The following is a 20,376-nucleotide window of genomic DNA, read 5'->3' on the forward strand; positions in this document are numbered from 1 at the left end:
ATGGTGCAATTCCATTGAAATTTGGATATAACAAACTGTATGATATCAGAGCACTCCCAGAAGGAGGAACTGGTCTTTTATGACCAGAAGTCTCTGCAAAAGGGTTGCCATAGGATGGAATTGACTTGACAGCCCCATAATAGTCAAAGTTTTTAAAAAAACAAACAGGTGTTCAAAAGTTAAAGACATAAAGGAGAACAGGTAAATAGGTAGTATCTGTACAAGAGGAGGGAGGCAGAAACAAGGGGGGAGAAAAGTAAGCACCGCACCAAGAGAGAGAAGCAAGATGGTCAAAGGACTACGCTGGATGGGAAATGCAAACAACATGGAATTTTGAGCATTTGTTAAAGTTTTTAAAGTGGAGACCATAAATCCAAAGTTTATTTTGACAGACAGGAGAAATAGTCTGAACAAAAATTTAATAAATCAGAATCAAAACAAAAAAACCCCACACTCTTACCATGTCACCTAGTATGTTTATTGCTTTACAAAATTATTTCTGAAATCAGACAGCCTGTGGGACTCCTGTGAGAGGTTGTTCACCCTCCTTGCTTTGTGCAGGCAGGACTAAGTCATCTTGCACCAGAGCAGTGGGTGGAAGCTCTGAGGTTTTCTGCAGTCAAGCCAAAAGAGCTTTCAGTAGCGGGTGCAGGTGTTGTGTGGGGATGCAGCACAGGAAGAAAGCATTTCTCTGATGCCGAGTCTAAGCTTGGCCCAGCAGCAGTGAGCAAAGAATCCAGAGACGCGGTCCTGACATGCAGCAGAACCAGCATTGTACTTATCCCCAGGTCTTCTGGACAAACAGCAGTGGACTTTGTAGCTCTGACTATGCTCTATCAGGATTGTCCCCCAATGGGATTGTGTCTCCTCAGGACATTTGCCCCCCTTTGGCTGTACCAGTAAGGAAACGATTTAGGCAGAACACTCGAGATGGTGCGTGCCTTTGCTTCCTGATGGTTTTCTTACTGACTTTCCTGGCCCTCACTGGAGTTGGGTTAGCCATGTTTCAGATCTTCCATCTGCAGCAGGAACTAAATGCACTGAAAGAGGTAACAGAGTCCATCTACATAGACCTAGAAATGCTTGGGACACATCCTAACCTGGGAAGGGGAGGGTATCCAGTGCCACTGAAGGCTGCTTGGACTAGCTCTTCCCAAGAATAATATTTTCATCTGAAAGAGCATGGTGTTTCATTTTTAAGTGTCAATAGTATACATGTCTACATCTTGTCTTGACAGATTTCCAGCTCGGGACCTGCTCTTCAATCCCCTGAGATGCTGAAAGGTAAGAACTCCTTGTTCAGAGATCAGTAGGGCACACGTCAAAGCAGTCCAACTCATACGGCACCTGCCTGAATTTGTTCTTCATACAACCTTCATCTGAATTTTGCCTTGAATACTAAATATACATTTCTGGAGCCTGTAGCTCTTACATCTGACCAAAGGAAGCTTGGGCAACTTTCAATATCTGGTCACAAGTCCTTATGTGAGTGAAATCTGAAGTTAACCTGTCAGCTGAATGCTTGCAGATTAACTTCTCTCCCTTCTCTTTTTTCTATATCCCCAGTGCTTGCACTGCTTTGGAAAAATATGGGGATTTCTGGGAAAGCCCACTTTATCTACTACATAATATTATGTGGGGCAAGCAGGTCTGCAGGATGATGGGACAGCATATTTGTCTAAGTGCAGTTGCTAAACCCATCTTAAGTAGACACATGGAATCAATGGAATTTATGTGTTGATTTACTATTCGGCAGCTGATTCAACTTTTTAAGTGGGATTAGCAAATGGATTTAGGCTGTTGGTCTTCATCTTAAATGCAAATTTGTTGTTTCTCTTTTTGTCTGGCACACTGTGATATGAAAAATACAGAAATACATATATTTTTACATTTTAAAATATATAACTTTAAAACAGAAAAGTATTCAGTTACAGGGAGATGAGGTCTTTCCACTGCATGGTTTTGAATGACACTATCTTCCCAGTGGGTGGTTTGAATGGCAGCTGCAACAGTGCCCTCTGTGAGCTGCTGTGAATTATAGATGTGCCATCACCTCAAGATGATTTGGGAGTGGGGCAGCTGCTTTATTGTCAGGTTATTTGTGCAGAAGGTTATGAATTGCAGCTAGAAGTGACCACCATGTCAAATCCTTGTCATACATAGTTTTAGTGCTGTGAGTGTGTGTGAGAATATCTACATAGTCTCCGGCAAAACAGAGCGCTGTGTTGGAGATAAAGGAAGTTCTGAAGACCAGTTCCAAAGATGGAGGAATGCTGTCTCAGCTCAGTCATGAAAGGCTGTGGGGAAGCAGTATATTGATGAAGAGCCACCAGAGTGTAGATATTCACCACTTCTTTTTTTTTAACCACCCCCAAAAAACCCAACAAAGAACCCATTATCCCAGCATTAACTTTCATGGATTATCATCTACTTCAAGGGTGGGCAAAATATGGCCTGCAGGCTGCATGTGCCTTCCCTAGGGGGCATTTTTGTGCCCTCTGGGCTTTCCTAGAACTCTCGCACAGTATTTTTAAAAAGTACATCTCTGTGCATATCAAAAATGAAGCTCTCAGTGGTTTCCTGCTCCTGGGTCTTGGGGTGAGGTCCTACAGCCCTCCGCTCCCCCCCCCCAAAAAAACAGAAGTGCCAATTCTAGAACTTTGCTTTTCCTTTTCAGAAATTCTGTTTTCAATCATTTGAGGGCCTGAGCTGGCCCACTTTGAAATTATCCCCCAAGTCCTCAGATCTTGCCCACATCTGACCAACTTGATGAGATAGACAGGATGTGATTGAGGACAGTAAGGTCAGAGGGAAATTAAATTTGTCATTGTACTTCAGCACTATTACTGTTTTCATTAGAACATGTAGTCCAGCTCAGTGGCACTTCATGGCAGTGTGAGATGTGATAGACATTAAAAGGCTGGACCTTGGAAGCATCTGTTTACAGAAAATAGGACCATCTGTCAAAGTTTTCAGTTTCCTGTCATCCCACTACTGGTCCTGTATCAGCTAGGAGAACAATACAGTACTTTCTTATATTATATTTCCCCTCTCTCTTATAATGCAGGATTTCTGAATGGAACCACAGAAAAGAAAGTCAAGAGGAGAGCACACTTAACAGGTAGGCAGCAAAAAGCACAACAGGTCATTCCACAGACTAAGAGGATAGCTGGATTGATGTTCTAGTAGCTACCTAAAAGATTTTTCAGGAATGAATTAGATGTTCTGCAGTTGCCATTGGTGGTGAGTTGGGGATATGCTTTGGGATGGGGAACCGGTAAGTGGGGGGAAATAGCTGGTTCTTCCAGCATCTGCCACCTCTTCCTTGTACATCCTTCTCCCAATTTGTATCCCAGTTGGGGAGCTGTACACATGAGGATTCTAACTGGTTAAAAAACAGCTGGGGAAAGATCTGTGAGGTCTTCACCAAATACGAGCTCTCAGACCATCAACATACTGGAACGATGAAAGCAGCAATCTCCCAGTTAAGAAGGATCCAGATTTGATAGCCATAGACCATCATTTTCCTCTGCATTCATAAATCCTGCTTTCAGTCATCATCGTGGTTACTTCTGCATGACTATTAGGAAAAGTAAGATCACTGAACTCTGAAGATACAGCAGAAACCATCTGGGGTTTGCGGATTTGTGTCCCATTTCTGATCTTAGAGTAGGAAGAAGGAAGGGGTTGAATAAGTTGTTCATGCTCCTCCCCTTCCTTTTCTCACTTTTTTGCATCTGAAGAATCACTGCTTGTATTCTAAATTCAAAGAGCATCTATTAGGAAATGAATGTGACCCACAACAACTAACTGAATGTGACTTCTTAAAGTACAAGTTTGAATGGCTCTCTCCTTTTGTGTACTGCCTTATGGCCAACCAGAAATATAGAATGAATTGCCTGAAAGATAAGAGGAAATCTGTCACAGAGCTAAGCCATAGTGCCAGGACCATCCCCTCTGCCTTCACATTCATCCATGCAGCCGAAGAAAGATGGGCAGTCTAAGAATGCTTTCATACAGCACCTCTGTGCCTCAGACTCCACGGCCTGCTGATGAGTCTCTGCAAATGTCATGGAGATTTCATAGCTCACCTGAATGTTGTGATAAATGTAAAGTTGTGAGAACTGGGGATCCTCCTTGTTCGGATCACATACTGAGGTCGTGTGAATTATGCTGATTGAACACAGGGGGATCTAAGCCTTGTCTGAAACTTAGGACTAATCCTTAAGGATTCATAATGTTGGTGGTCATAATCTGAAAAGAAGGCTGGTGGAAGCGAGAGTGACTGCTCTGAAGTCCAGGCCACATGTTGACAGCAGAGACCAGGAGATGAATTCACCAAAAAGTGAGGTTTGTTTGGACTAGGTCTTGCAGCCGCTTGAAGACATCTGCAGTTGGCCAGATTTAGCTAGATCAGGTCAATGTTCAGGGAAGAGAGGGACAGGCAGGGTGACTGTCGGAGTCTGGCATGTCAGCAGATGGAAGAATAATTTAGAAAAAATCCTGCCTACCGCAATGATCAGCTATTCTTCTTGTCTTGAAAGAGCACCTGTCTTTCAGGGCCCTGATGCTCAATCAATATGCTTTTAATGTCCACGCTGCAAACCAAGAGCCAGCATGTGGTCCCTGACTCAATTTCTTACAAGTTTAGACATAACAAAGGCTGTGGAGTTTACATCTTTACATCTTCTGTTTTACTTTCTTTCCTCCCCTTCTTCATAATTCCAGGCAAAGGAAACCAGCAGTCACTTCCACTGGAGTGGGAAAGTACCTACGGTCATGCCTTCATCTCCGGTGTCCACTATAAAAACAGGTGTCTAGTGATTGAGGAAGCTGGTCTTTACTTTGTCTACTCCAAAGTATTCTTCCGAGGCCTGGCCTGTACCAACCAACCTCTGAACCATTTTGTTTTTAAAAGGAATCCAGCTTATCCTGACATCCAGGTGCTGATGGAGGACAAAAAGATGAACTACTGCAGTTCAGTGCATATGTGGGGTAAAAGTAGCTATCTGGGTGCCTTGTTCAACCTGTCCAGGCAAGACAGCTTGTACGTGAGTGTCTCCGATGTCACACTGGTAAATTTTGAGGAGTCAAAAACCTTCTTTGGCTTATTCATGCTTTAGAAAAAGCAGCAGCCATCATACAGGCCCTGTGGACACCCTGAGCTCCACAAGTATTATGTGGCTCAGCTGAGCTTGGACTGTTATGGACTACAAATGCTGCTCCTACAGTAGACATCTGTAACTTCATTCTTGAACCTGAGATCGTCCAAACATGCCTGAAAGTACTCTCAAGAGGTATTTAAACAAACGGCAATTGTTTATCTGCCGGATTGCAATAGGACCACAACATCTCTCACAACATTGGACTCACTGTGTGGAGGAATCCAAGAAACCTGAAGCTGTGGGCAAAGCAGGGAGGCACAAGAAGCCTTTTGGTTATGCAGACATAACAACCAAATGTGAGCGCATCTATGGAGAAGCATCCTTGGCTGTCCAGCAGCTGAGGTGTGAAGGGAGAGAATGAGATTCTGGTAGTTTCCTGTGAAGGGGCTCTCCAGCAAATCTGTTTCTATTCCACAGAAAGCTTGTTTGTGCTGTGTGGCCTTCAGCTTCCTGACATGATGTGTGACTCTCTTCCAGTTATAGAAAGATAAATCATTCGATTTTGTTCTCAATTTTTTTTAAGTATCTTTGCTGTAATTTATTGGTTAGCCTTTTTGAAATGTTGATTACAGTACTGGGAATAATTATTATCCCTCTGCTCCTTTGAGAAGCACCAATAATTTGGACAGTTGAGTGAGAGAGAGTTAGTTAAGAAACAAACAAATAAACAAACAAACAGATAAGTCATGTTGGCAGAGAGAAGGATTTTAAATTGTGATTGTTCAGCCCTCTTCCTTGGCCCAATATGGTGGTTAACCCCAGAACTGTTATGGACTAAAAGTGCTGCTCCTAGACTCTTAGAGTCTAGAGAAAAGTTTTATGTTAGTGTCGGCTACTAACAAGCTATCCTACCTTGCCAGCATTCTATCAATCGCTCATGGTATCTCCCTTTCCCTCCAGGCCCATCCTTGAGGTCTGAAGTGGCAACTTAGTGCTGCTCACCACCCTTGGTGAGCACACAGGTCTTACAAAGCCTTGGCCCCGTACTGGTCACCGTGGATCCACAGCCATGCCTGAGCAGTTCCAACTTAGCATTATGAATGTAATGCACAATGAACTGTTGTGGGGCAGAAACTGACATTAGAAATAGCCCATGGTTAGAAGAGTGAAATCCATACCAACTGGCAAGAGCTTCTCTCACTTCCCTTTGTTTGCAGAATAGTTTGCTTTGATTTGGTCTCCTGGTTTCATGTGCTCAAATTCTTTGAAATTTGATTTTGCCAACCTAAAATACTGCCTCTCTTTAACATCAACATACTTTCAGGTCTAACTATGGTCTATCTAGAACATCTGATTAGATTAAATCACTATAAAACCTTGTATTGGATTAGTTCCTATACATTATGGATATTCTAGGTAAAGGTAAAGGTTCCCCATGACAATTTTTTTGTCCAGCCATGTTTGACTCCAGGGGGCGGTGCTTATCCCTGTTTCCAAGCCATAGAGGCAGTTTTTGTCCAAATACAATCTTCCGTGGTCACATGGCCAGTGCGACTTAGACACCTTCCCACCGAGGTGGTCCCTATTTATCTACTTGCATTTGCATGCTTTCGAACCGCTAGGTTGGCGGGAGCTGGGACAAGCAACGGGCACTCACTCCGTCACGTGGATTTGATCTTACAGCTGAAGATCTACAGACCTTACAGCACAGAGGCTTCTGCGGTTTAACCCACAGCACCACCACGTCCCTTATGGATATTCTAAACTGGGTTTAATAGTTAAAGGATTGAAAGGGGCTACAAGAGGTTGTTGACAAGCTAGAGGTTGCTCAGAATGTGAGTATTCCCGATGCTACAGGACTGCATCTGCCTGGAAGGTGGTGGAGCAAAAGTTATCTGCTCACTGCAGAGTAGAATGGAGGAGAAGTGGGACATTCTGCTGTCCTGTTTCTTTGTCTGCATCCCGAAAATGATCTGTGGTTGCTTTTGCTTTGATTCTCCATTATATTTTTCTGTTAGGGAGGGAATGGACCCTACTGCCACTGCCTCATCAGGGGAGAGACTTGATGATGGCAGCAGGCTAACAAGGAGCTCTAGGGGGACATGAGAAGAAAGCATTTGGAGGGTGAAGCAGAGAAACTGGGGCTGAGGTCAGACCAAATGGATAAAGGAGGAGCCTGAGAGATTGAGGGCAGCTTGGGAACAATGGCCTGATGAAGAAAGGAGAACGTGGGGAAAGGAGGGCTGCAGAGAGCAGTGAAAGAGTCAATGACAACTGTGCAGGCGACTTGCTGGTAAAGCAAAAGCAGGGAACGTTTTGTGAAATAGGTATTTTGTGGCTGGCCACATGCAGCATTGCAGTCCTGCTATGACAGTAGCTTTGACTCTTTCTCCAAACTGCATGCACCCACAAGCCCCAAAATATTGAAGGTCTGCTTAAAAGGAAATTTGTTTGTGGGTAGGAAACTTAGTGGCGCTGCTCAAGCATGTACCTGGTGAGTCCTGTGAACAGAAGGAGGAGTGGGCCTGCCTGACCTGAATTACACTTCTGGTTATCCTAATTATGAATAGGCAACTGCTGACACATGGCCGCGGTGGGCTCTGAGTCTTCCTGTGTGTAGCAGTCAGCCTTTAGGTTCTTCCAGGAAATGCATTTCTTTGAAAGGCAGCAGAGTTAGGCCAGTCTGTGGTCAAAGCATTCATTTTGCTGTGCTTCAGCTCACGAGATAGAAAGCACTTATTTGCTCTTTTGGCGGATGGGGTCCTCAGTCAGGACAACTCAATCTATCATTGCAGAATTCTCCCTCCATTTTAAATAAGGCACAAACCTGCAAAGGTATTTCTTTCTTATTGCCAGCCTATTTGGCTGAGATGGTGTGGATTAGTGACAAAGAAATGACTTCTTTGTTTACAAAATATACATTGTTCTAGAGAAAATATCAAAGAACAATGGATGGCTACCGTCTTGCTTTTGGACCAAACTCAATTTTTTTTCCTCTAATGTAGGTTCATTATGCATTAATAAAGCCATCTATTCTTCAATGTACAGTGGTGCCCCGTATAGCGAGGTTAATCCGTTCCGGATTAACCCTCGCTATACGGAATCATCGCTAAACGGGTAGGGGAAAGGTATTGGAACCCATTAAACTTCGTTTAATGCGTTCAAATACCTTCGTTACTTACCCGTTCAGCGAGGATTCCAGGTGCCGGCAGCCATTTTCGCGCCTTCGCTAAGCGAGGGCAGGGCGCGAAAACGGCTGCCGGCAGCCATTTCCGGTCTTCCGGCGGCCATTTTGGAACCGCCGATCAGCTGTTCGGCAGCTCCAAAATGGCCGCCGCAATACCCGATCTTCGCAATGCGGGTTTTCCCCATTGCGAAGATCGGGTATGTTTCCGTATAGCGATCCCGAAAAAGGGATCGCTATACGGAAACATCGCTATACGGTGCACTCGTTAAGCGAGGCACCACTGTATAAGCCTTTTGGCCTAGACATTCTTAACACTTACTTACGGTTTGGGACTTCAATACACAGCGGAGTGTCTTTCCCAAAGAACTGCTGCTCATTCCACCTGGTCCTGCCAAGTCTTGTTACAGGTGGCCACTCTGAGAGAAGTGAGGAGGGTTTCCACTAGGAATCAGGCCTTCTTGCTGGTGGCCCTGGGCATCTTGAAACATTATCTCATTGGAGATTCGGCAAGCCTCCTCCCTCCAGACTTTTAAGAAATGAGCAAAAACCCAATTGTTTAAAGAAGCCGTCAAGGACATACTTCCCCTTAGGTAGTGATTTGACCCATAGCGTGTGTGTGTGTGTGTGTGTGTGTGTGTGTGTGTGTGTGTGTGTGTGTGTGTGTGTGTGTGTGTGTGTGTGTTTTAAATCTTAGTTGCCCTCATTTAGTCATTAGCAACATTCCCTCCAGGCTGCATCAGGCACACACAACCAAGTCAGTGTTGCCACTCATTTGCTTCTGGTTGCAGATGGAACCCCACGAGGCACATGGGGCAGGGCCTCCGTCCAGTGGCCCAGGAAATTAGACGGAACATTGGACATTCGTTTGACGTTTTCTTATGTGTTTGTTTGTTTTTTCTGTATTGGTTCCTGAAGGGTGGGGGTTGGTAGTGAGGGGGTGTTTTATGTTTGTATGGCTGCCCAGAGTAATGGATTTTCACTTAAAGGGACACTATAAACATGTCATAAAACAAACAAACAAACAAGATTTGATAGGCATGCAGTAAGCTCTATTAAAAATTGATCTAAGGATAACCATTTACTAGACTGTGGAATCATTTGAGGGGAGAAATTACCACTCAAATTGAAGACGACTATCTAACTTTCTGATGTGGCATCTTTTGATGTGGCAAAATGAGATGAGGTAACATGAGAATCAACAAGAATTGGACCACAGAAGTTTCATTCTAGACACGCCTCTCTCCAAATGCCCATGTGGGGTTGATGCAAAGGGTGCTACATCTGAAGGAATTTCACTCTCAAAATACATCCCCTTTCATTAACTGGAAAAGAAAGGTAAGGAGACATGACGGTAGTACTGGCTGCATTATTTTACATTGTGGGCTGACATGCACACCACCACCGTACATTTAACAATCTTTGTGTTCCATCTGTCTCTCCCTCTCTCGAAGCAGAAAGTGAGCAGGCTGAACTAGAACCCGTAGACCAGAAGAGACTGAGCTGGAACCTCTTTCTAATGATCTTACGCACATGACTTTGCTTTTCTTTGCATAGAGTTGTTTAACAGAGCCATTAAAAAGGAGCACTACTGACCTGCAGTCTGAAGTGTTTCTGTACCCATGAAAACCAGGATCAAACCAGTCATGTCAAAATTGAGTGAATAGCTTTTAAAAGGCAAATTGCCAACATGGGAGCCCCATCAAAACTGCAACCCTGGGATGGGAGGGAAGTTAGCAGCATCATGGTGCAGTGATTAAATTGCAGCACTGCAGCCAAGACTCTGCTCCCATCCTGAATTCAATCCTGGGGCTCAAGTAGTTGGCTTGAGGTTGACTCAGCCTCCCATCCTTCAAGGTCAGTAAATTGAGGACCCGATTCAACTGGGGGTGGGGTCGGGGTGCAGAGGCGTGCAGTGTGTCGCCTGCATAATTAAACTGTAAACCACCGAGAGAGTGCTTTAAGCACTATGGGGTGGTATATAAGTAATACACTTTGCTTTGCTTTTTAAAATCCATGCTACCACAACTGATCTCCCATGCTCACTACTGGGTTGTTGTTTTTTTAATTGCACAAGCTGCCTTCTTTAATTTGGCCCCATATTTTACTTCAGGTGGGAAACAGGATTGAGCCTGTGGCTCCAGATTCCTGCACATGCAAGGCAGAAGGGCTATAACTTGTCAAATAGGTCTTTAAGTGGAGGTAAGCACTGGCACAGAATTATCTTGCTGACATCTCTTTGCTTAGGAAAGCAGGGTCTGGAACATTTTCTAAAAAAAAAAAAAAAAAAACACCCTTTGCTCCATGGCAGGCTAGACTGGTCTCACGTATCCTGTGTAGTTCACCCTTGGAGAGGCACTTTTGTCACGAGTGACTTGACAGCTCCCAACTGGTAGGTGAGAGGAGCAGAGCCAGAGTTAAGAGTCTGGGACAACTAAAGGAAGCCTCTGCTGGCCCTCTGCCTCCCATGTATTGTAATAGCAAACTCTAGAGTGACACGGCAAACAGGAAGCAACTGTTTTCAGGCCCAAGGCAGGCAAGACTTAGTCAGAGCAACAGCAACCACTGCCTGAGCATGATCAGCCACAAGAGTGCTGCAGTTCACATAGAAGGAAACACGCCTCATGCCCAAAGCAGTGAAGTCATGGCCTGAGCAGCATAATGGAAGGTAAAAAGGGCCTTGTGGTTTGTGACGCACTTCACACCTATCAGTAGGAAACTCTGCCACATCAAACGGATCCTGTTATGCTTGACAATGAGTCCCCACTATCATATGTGGGCTGGGTATTGGCATAAAAGCAGCCAGAGACAGACCTGAATGGTTGTATATCAGCTCATATTAGACCCCAAGTCAGTGTTCTGTTAAATCATATCACGACTGTGCTGTGATAGCCATGTAAAGCTCAATAAGAATTTCTGCAGTGTATCCTTGTGGCAATGTTGTGTGGGATACACTCAAATGCAGCTAAATACAGATGTAAAGGCAGCTTTCAGCACCATAGAAGAGCAGCAGTAATAGGGTCATTCAGCTTCTCTCAAAAGACTCTCTTTCCCCTACTGATGATGGTTTATACAGCACTGCCCCAGCCAGAGGTCCCACCTGAAAAGCAGCCCATCTGGGAAGTGGGTCATACAACCCTTCTAAGGGCATGTGATGATGCCACGGACCTTTAGGAAGTGGTTATAGACCACTGAGATTCACATGGACAGAAATAGCCTTGCAATACTACCTCAGATTGGCCTCATGGAGTCATGTGACCGCTCACATGCAGTCCAAGGGGAAGAGATTTTGACTACCACCCTTGAGAAAGGCAGTCGTTTTACTTGCCCAGACATGTACTGCGGAGAGTGTAGGATCTTGTGGTAAATGCATGCCCAGACAAATTCTGCGGAAAGATGATAGCCCCAGGCGCCCTGGCTTTTTGCTCACCCTTAAAAATACAACTGAGAAAGAACTGTGCTGTCATTTAGAAGGCTTTGGTTTCCCCTTTTGCAAGCCCCTGGCACCTTTGGATATGTGCCTACAACTGGGAGGTCCCCAGCTTCAATTACTGTGAGAAAAAAGTGTCTTTCTGTAGACAGCTTGACAAGCAGGGCCCTTCCCACCTTTCTGGATTGCATTTTGATGGCTGCAGAAACAGCTTTGGTGAAGAGCTGCATGATCCTACTATTAGCTGCGTCCCAATCCTGGTAGAGCACACAATCCCCTCTTTTAAAAACCATTCAGCAAATGTTTCAGATATTATTCGCACTACATCCAAAGGATGTGATTTCTCAGAATATTGATCTTGATTGTACAATGGGGCGAGGAAAGCATTTCATGTCAAGACCTCTCTCCTGTCCATACCTCAAATACTTAATTTTTTCACTTTAAAAAGCAACCAACAAAAAAACCTTGATCTTCTCAGTCCTGGAAAATGTTACATGGAGAGGTAACTTTCATTTTCACTTTTTTCCTACAGTCTGCAGATAATTTTTATCTCAGTGAAAAGAAACTTTCTGGCTCTTCCAGAGACTGAAACCCTTATTCTTTTTGTGATAAAGTAGTAGTAGTAGTAGTAGTAGTAGTAAACATATTATTATTATTATTATTATTATTATTATTATTATTATTATTATTATTATTATTATTATTATTATTATTATTATTATTATTATTATTATTATTATTATTACCCTTTTCCCCTGCAAATAAGACCTAACCTGAAAATAAGCCCTAGTATGATTTTTTCAAGATGCTCGTAATATAAGCCCTAACCCAAAAATAAGCCCCAGTTAAGTGAAACCCCACCCTCCACTATTGTGCAGCAACCAGAAGATGACATGACTTATTTGAATCAATGTAGATTGTTGTACACGAAAAAAATATAAAACATCCCCTGAAAATAAACCCTAATGCGTTTTTTGGAGGAAAAATTAATGTAAGACCCTGTCTTATTTTCAGGAAAACACGTTGTTGTTGTTGTTGTAATTAAAAAAAACCTCCAGGCACAGTCAAAATTATAAAAACATTGACTGGTGTTATAGAACAGATACAAGTTTTAACCTAAGTATTGACGCAGTATACAGTGGTGCCTCGCTTAGTGATCGCTCCGTTTAGCGATGAAATCGCTTTGCATTGAACTTTTTGTGATCACTTTTGCAATCACTTTGCGATGTTCCCTATGGGGTATTTTCGCTTTGCGATGACTGAGCATCGCAAAGCGACCATTTTCACACAGCTGATCGGCAGTTTCAAAATGGCCGCCAGGAAAAAAACATGGCCGCCCACTGTTTTCTGGGATGGATTCTTCGCTTAAGAGGCACCAGAAATGGCTGCGCTATGGATGATCTTCGCTGAACTGTGAGTTTTAAGCCCATAGGAACACATTAATCACGTTTTAATGCATTTCTATGGGCTTGTTTATTTCACATTGTGATGTTTTCGTGCAACAACGATTTTTGCGGAATGAATTAACGTCGCAATGCAAGGCACCACTGTATATGCTATTCCTAATATTGCCATTTTTGTGGCTCTCATGGTGTGATTTCTGAGATCTGCAAATGATTATACTACTGTGTGAAGTTTCTTGATATTGTTCCCAAAGCCCCAATAACTACAGCAGGGGTCAGGGAACTTTTTTACCTTTTACCCCCCAAAAAATTTATATACGCCAACATTACCCCCTTGATTTGAAAGGAAGGAAATCATACATTATTTAAATTCAAATTATTATTGAATCTACACAGGCTGTGTACCGAACTAGCAGGATATATCATCAGTATCAATCGCTGCCAGGCTATGTACTGAACTAGCACCAAATTTAATAAAGATGTGCACTATTTTTACTGGAACACATTGCACTCCAACCATGGGGTAGTATAGGGAGTAGTAAGATATCCAATGTGCCTAGCAAGTTGCATTAAATTTTTGCTAGCTCGCAGAGGATTTAATAATCATCAATGGCTGTCAGAGTGCTGCTAGCAATGACATGCTTGCTAGAGACAGCCAACACAGAGTTGGGGGGGCTTTTCCTACCACTTTAATCATTCTCCAGTTTGAGGTTCAGCTGCAGGGGGTGGGAGTGGGTGGATGGGGGGTAGCACTCTGCTCATTACCCCCAGAATTTTCATTTTTACCCCATTTGGGATAATTTACCCATGTTCCCCTTCTCCTCTCTGCTATTTCTAAGGCCTCATTGGACAGCCACTTTGCTTTGTCAGGTATAATCTAAACCAAATCCCTTATGAATACACAGTGGAAGTAAAGAACAGATTTAAGGAACTCAATTTGGTGGACAGAGTGCCTGAAGAACTTTGGATAGAGGCTCGTAACATTGTACAGGAGGTAGCAACAAAAACCATCCCAAAGAAAAGGAAATGCAAGAAAGCAAAGTGGCTGTCCAACAAGGCCTTAGAAATAGCAGAGAGGAGAAGGGAAACAAAATGCAAAGGAGATAGGGAAAGCTACAGAAAATTGAATGAAGACTTCCAAAGAATAGCAAGAAGAGACAAGAGGGCATTCTTAAATGAACAATGCAAAGAAATAGAGGAAAATAAAAAGAAAAGGAAAAACCAGAGATCTGTTCAGGAAAATTGGAGATATTAGAGGAACATTTTGTGCAAAGATGAACATGATAAAGGACAAAAATGGGAGGACCTAACAGAAGCAGAAGACATCAAGAAGAGGTGGCAAGAATATACAGAGGAATTATATCAGAAAGATTTGGCTATCCCAGACAACCCGGACAATGTAGTTGCTGACCTTGAGCCAGACATCCTGGAGAGTGAAGTCAAGTGGGCCTTAGAAAGCCTGGCTAACAACAAGGCCAGTGGAGGTGATGACACTCCAGTTGAACTATTTAAAATCTTAAAAGATGATGCTGTTAAGGTGCTACATTCAATATGCCAGCAAGTTTGGAAAACTTAACAGTGGCCAGAGGACTGGAAAAGATCAGTCTACATCCCAATACCAAAGAAGGGCAGTGCCAAAGAATGCTCCAACTACCGTACAATTGCACTCATTTCACACGCTAGCAAGGTTATGCTCAAAATCCTCTGAGGTAGGCTTCAGCAGTATGTGGACCAAGAACTCCCAGAAATACAAGCTAGATTTCAAAGGGGCAGAGGAACTAGAGACCAAATTGCTAACATGCGCTGGATTATGGAGAAAGCCAGAGAGTTCCAGAAAAACATCTACTTCTCCTTCATTGACTAGGCAAAAACCTTTGACTGTGTGGACCACAGCAAACTATGGCAAGTTCTTAAAGAAATGGGAGTGCCTGAACACCTTATCTGTCTCCTGAGAAACCTATATGTGGGACAGGAAGCAACAGTTAGAACTGGATATGGAACAACTGATTGGTTCAAAACTGGGAAAGGAGTATGACAAGGCTGTATATTGTCCCCCGGCTTATATAACTTATATGCAGAATACATCATGCGGAAGGCTGGACTGGAGGAATCCCAAACTGGAATTAAGATTGCCAGAAGAAATAGCAACAACCTCCGATATGCAGATGATACCACTCTGATGGCAGAAAGTGAGGAGGAATTAAAGAACCTTGTAATGATGGTGAAAGAGGAGAGTGCAAAAAACGGTCTGAAACTCAACATAAAAAAAACTAAGATCATGGCCACTGGTCCCATCACCTCCTGGGAAATAGAAGAGGAAGATAAGGAGGCAGTGATAGATTTTACTTTCTTGGGCTCCATGATCACTGCAGATGGAGACAGCAGCCATGAAATTAAAAGACACCTGCTTCTTGGGAGGCAAGCAATGACAAACCTCGACAGCATTTTAAAAAGCAGAGACATCACCATGCCAACAAAAGTCCGAATAGTCAAAGCTATGGTTTTTCCTGTCATGATGTATGGAAGTGAGAGCTGGACCATAAAGAAAGCAGACCGCCGAAGAATTGATGCCTTTGAATTGTGGTGCTGGAGGAGACTTTTGAGAGTCCCCTGGACTGCAAGGAAAACAAACCTATCAATTCTAAAGGAAATCAACCCTGAGTGCTCACTGGAAGGACAGATCCTGAAGCTGAGGCTCCAGTACTTTGGCCATCTCATGAGAAGAGAAGACTCCTTGGAAAAGACCTTGATTTAGGAAAGTGTGACGGCAAGAGGAGAAGGGGACGACTGAGGATGAGATGGCTGGACAGTGTCTGCGAAGCTACCAGAATGAATTTGACACAACTCCGGGAGGCAGTGGAAGATAGGAGGGCCTGGCGTGCTCTGGTCCATGGGGTCACGAAGAGTCAGACATGACTAAATGACTAAACGACAACGACGACCCATGTTCCCAGACCACTGGACTACACGGACCACTGAAGTGTGTTTTTTGCGTAATGATTAGTGCACAAACTTTGCCACTCTATCATGTCTAACTTTGTAATCTATTTGTGCAATCTTTGGACATTCACAGATGAGGTGTGACAGTTTCATCTTTTTCTTGACAGAGTCGACATTTGCTGTTAGCACTAACTCCTTGGATCTTAGCTTTCATTATGTTGGTTTGGAGTGCTTGTTCTTGTGCAGCAAAAATCAAGCCTTCGGTTTCTTTCTTAAGGGTCCCAGTTTTAGCCATGCTCATGTTGAATTATGATCATGCTTTCCATCAATATTTCTCAGGTGTTGTCCATGTAGTGGTTTATTTTTCCAGCTGTTTAATTTCTTTTCAAATTGTTGTTTCTTATATTGAGCCTTTGTTTCTGTTGTTTTCAAAATATTCTCCATTTTCATTGCTGTCAGTAATTTTTCTCTCTTTGTACTGATACAATAATTTAGGCTTCTTTTTTCTTCCTCAACTGCCTGCTGTATTTGCAGTAATCCACAGCCTCCAATTTTTCATGGTAAATATAATCTGCCCACATCGCTTTTCGGATGTAGTGCGTGATGCGTGTTCATTAGTTTCCCTGTTTTTCGATTCAATTTTTCTAGTTCGTTTTGAGTCCACTCTATTATTCCAGCTGGGTATCTAAATAGTGGAATGGCCCATGTGTCTATGGCTTTGATTGTATTTCCCCTGTTTAATTTTGATTTTAAGATTTTCCACAGTCTTTTGATATATTCTCTTTCTGTCAGTTCTTTAACTTTAGTGTGCACAATGTTGTCTGCACCTAGTATTCCAAGGTATTTATAATTTTCATCACTTGAGAGTGATTTTATAAAATTGCCATTTTTAAACTCTATTCCATCTAGGTTTTGGATCTTGCCACAGTGTATAGACTGAGCTGCACATTTGTCAATTCCAAATTTCTTTTGGATATCTTCACTAAATATTTGCACTGTGTTTAGCAGTGAATCTCTGTTGAACTTTTTACATATAGTTTTAGGTCATCCATGTATAAGAGATTATTGATTTTTCCAGCTTCATGTGAAATGTGGTTGCCCAATCCAGTTTTATTTACATTTATTGACATGGGAATTAGTGAGATGTTAAACAGCAGTGGTGGCAAACTATCCCACTGAAATATTCCTCTTTTGATATTAACTTCCCCAATTTCTTCACCATGGGCCATTAAGACTTTAGCCGCCTAGAGTGGTCATAACGACCAGATAGGCGGGATATAAATAGAATAAATAAATAAGACGGTTTTTCATTTTTCAATATTTTCTTGAGGAACTTCTGAATGTTTTTACTAATCCCAAACATTTTTAGGAAGGTGTTAATCCAGCTGTGTAGCAGTGAGTCAAATGACTTTTTATAGTCTATCCAGGCCATATTAAGGTTTGTTTTTCATCTTTTTGCTTTATTCATTACCATTTTATCAATAAGCAGCTGATCTTTTGTGCCTCTTGACTTTTTAAAGTTCCCTTTCTGTTCAGTTGGATATAGGGAATGTTCAATTAAATATTTATATATAGATCTTGCAAGTAGTCCTGTGAGGAGCTTGAACATTGTTTGAAGGCATGTAATTGGTTGATAATTTTTAAACAATAAACCTTTATTGGCATTAGGCAATAACTCAGGGGAAGTAGACAAAATTAACATTAATGAGAAAGTACAAAATCATGAGAAATAATACATATTATTTGGAGAATGGGGTAAGGAGAATTCAACATTATAAGACAACAGTAAGTCTCAAAATTTCAGTTAAGTAGTTTGCCACTGCCTCACTGAGGGGAGCACAGCGATCACTCGAGAAGATAGGGAGAAGATCAGGGAAGTGATCCGAAAAGGGAATCAGCCAGTGATCTAAAAAGGGTTTGCGATGGGAGTGGTGTGTGGGGAGTCTAAAGAGAATATGGTCTAAGGTGTCAAGCAGCAAATGACAGAAAAGGCAAAATCTTTTGTCTTTAGGGATTTTGGAAAAGCGGCCAAAATACATGGCCGATGGGAAGATGTTAAACTGAGCTAGCATGAAAGCTCGCCACCATGTAGGATTAGTCAATAAATTAAAATAATTCAAAGGATATTCTAAAACAGGGGATAAGCCAAAAATTTTTGGAGAACATGTGGGATTAAAGAAAGAAGTCGCTAAGCGGTCAAGGTCAGAGTGGGCCAATGTAATCCAAACAGGAAATCCATATAATAATTGTGAGATAATTTTGGTTTGGAATATATGGAGGGCAGCTGGGACAAATTGATTACCCGCGGAGAAGTGAAACTTGGCAATTACCTTTAGATTCTGAGATGTGGATGAAATGGCAGCTTTTTTGTGATGGGACCAATTTAGTTTGTAATGTAAGAGGATCGCTAAGTACTTAAAGGTTTGTACTTGATGATTTATTTATTTATTTATTTATTTATTTGATTTTTACCCCGCCCCTCTAGACCATGTCTACTCGGGGCGGCTTACAAAATAAAACAAAACAGTATAAAATATATATAAAATCATAAAAATTACAACTACAGTTTCAATTTAAAACAATTAATTTAAAGAGAGGATTACCAAGATGGAATAGCAAAGAAAAAGAAAAAGAGAAAGACTTAATTGACTGGAGGGAAGGCCTGCTTGAATAACCAAGTTTTTAACTGGCTTTTAAAAACACCCAGCGAGGGTGCCAGCCGAATTTCTGTTGGAAGGGCGTTCCACAGGCGAGGAGCCACCGCCGAGAAGGCCCGGTTTCTTGTTTTTTCCTTCCGGGCCTCTCTCGGCGTCAGACCCCTCAGCCGCCCCTGCTGGCTATGTCGGGTGATTCGGGTAGATCTGGGTGGGAGAAGACGGTCTGCCAAATATTGAGGTCCCAAACCGTTTAGGGCTTTATAAGTGATCATTAGCACTTTGAAGTCAACGCGGAAACGGATGGGTAACCAGTGCAAAGCAGCCAGGGTGGGGGAGATATGCTGGTGTTTTCTCACCCCACTAAGGAGCCTGGCTGCTGCATTCTGGACCATCTGAAGTTTCCGCGTCAGCCTCAAAGGCAGCCCCACGTAGAGTGCATTACAATGGTCTAATCTCGAGATTACGAGCGCATGGACTAGAGTAGTGAGGGCCCCCCGATCAAGATATCGTCGCAGCTGGGCAATCAGCCATAGATGAAAATAGGCGGAGCGGACCACGGACGCCACCTGGGTTTCCATGGTAAGCGCCGGGTCCAGATGTATTCCCAAGCTGCGGACCTCACTCTTTGCGGCAAGGGTCGTCCCTCCAAAGGAGAGGGAGTCACCTATGCCGCTGACGGAAGGGCCACCCACCCTCAAGACCTCCGTCTTGTCCGGGTTCAGCCTCAGTCCATTTGACTGCATCCATTCCAGTACAGTGTCCAGGCAGCGCTGCAGGGACCGGACAGCATCCACTGAAGTTGGTGTAAAGGAGATGTAGAGCTGTGTGTCATCAGCGTACTGATGACACGATGCCCCACACCCCCTGATGACCCCGCCCAGCGGCCTCATATAGATATTAAACAGCATTGGGGAGATGATCGACCCCTGTGGAACCCCACAATTGAGATTCCACGGGGCCGAGACTCTCTCCCCAAGCTGTACTCTCTGGGGGCGGTCCTCCAGGAAGGAGCGGAGCCAGGCGAGTGCCAGGCCACCGACTCCCAACTCGGAGAGCCTCCCCAGGAGGATACCGTGGTCGACGGTATCAAAGGCAGCTGAGATGTCGAGGAGGACCAACAAGGACATGTTGCCCCCATCGGCCTCCCTCAACAGGTCATCCAACAGTGCGACCAGTGCCGTCTCTGTACCATAGCGCGGCCTGAAGCCCGACTGAAATGGGTCCAGAGCATTGGTTTCGTCCAAGAGCGCCTGGAGCTGATCTGCCACCACCCTCTCAACCACTTTGCTGAGGAAGGAAACATTGGCGACGGGCCTATAATTGCCAATTTCGTCCGCCGCCAAATTTGGTTTCTTCCTAATGGGCCTAATGAGTGTCTCCTTGAGGGCGAGGGGAACCTTGCCCTCCTGGAGAGACCCATTAATTATTGCAGTGGCCCATTCAGTTGTTACTGGCCTGGCTGCTTTGATTAGCCAGGCCAGGCAAGGGTCGAGAGAAGAGGTGGTGGCCCGACAGCGATCAAGCGCCTTGCCTACCAAATCTGGTGTTACAGGCTGAAAGGAGTCGAGAATAACCGGGCAGGACGGAGCACTGGACATCTCTGCTCGATCCATTGTATTTAAAAAAGGAGAAAGGTCACGGCGGATGGCCTCCACTT

The 20,376-nt window shown here is 43.5% G+C and overlaps 1 protein-coding gene across 1 annotated transcript; it reads left to right on the forward strand.

Moving 5' to 3' along the window:
• Positions 1-224: 224 nt before the first annotated feature.
• FASLG (Fas ligand) lies at positions 225-5,683 on the forward strand. The gene is made up of 4 exons (XM_020813160.3): positions 225-1,049; positions 1,239-1,284; positions 3,068-3,121; positions 4,729-5,683. The coding sequence occupies exons 1-4, from the start codon at positions 756-758 to the stop codon at positions 5,121-5,123; spliced, it is 789 nt and encodes a 262-aa protein (XP_020668819.3). The 5' UTR covers positions 225-755; the 3' UTR covers positions 5,124-5,683.
• The last annotated feature ends 14,693 nt before the right edge of the window (positions 5,684-20,376 follow it).

Source organism: Pogona vitticeps, chromosome 4 (assembly GCF_051106095.1).
Source record: "Pogona vitticeps strain Pit_001003342236 chromosome 4, PviZW2.1, whole genome shotgun sequence".
In the NCBI taxonomy this organism is placed as follows: domain Eukaryota; kingdom Metazoa; phylum Chordata; class Lepidosauria; order Squamata; family Agamidae; genus Pogona; species Pogona vitticeps.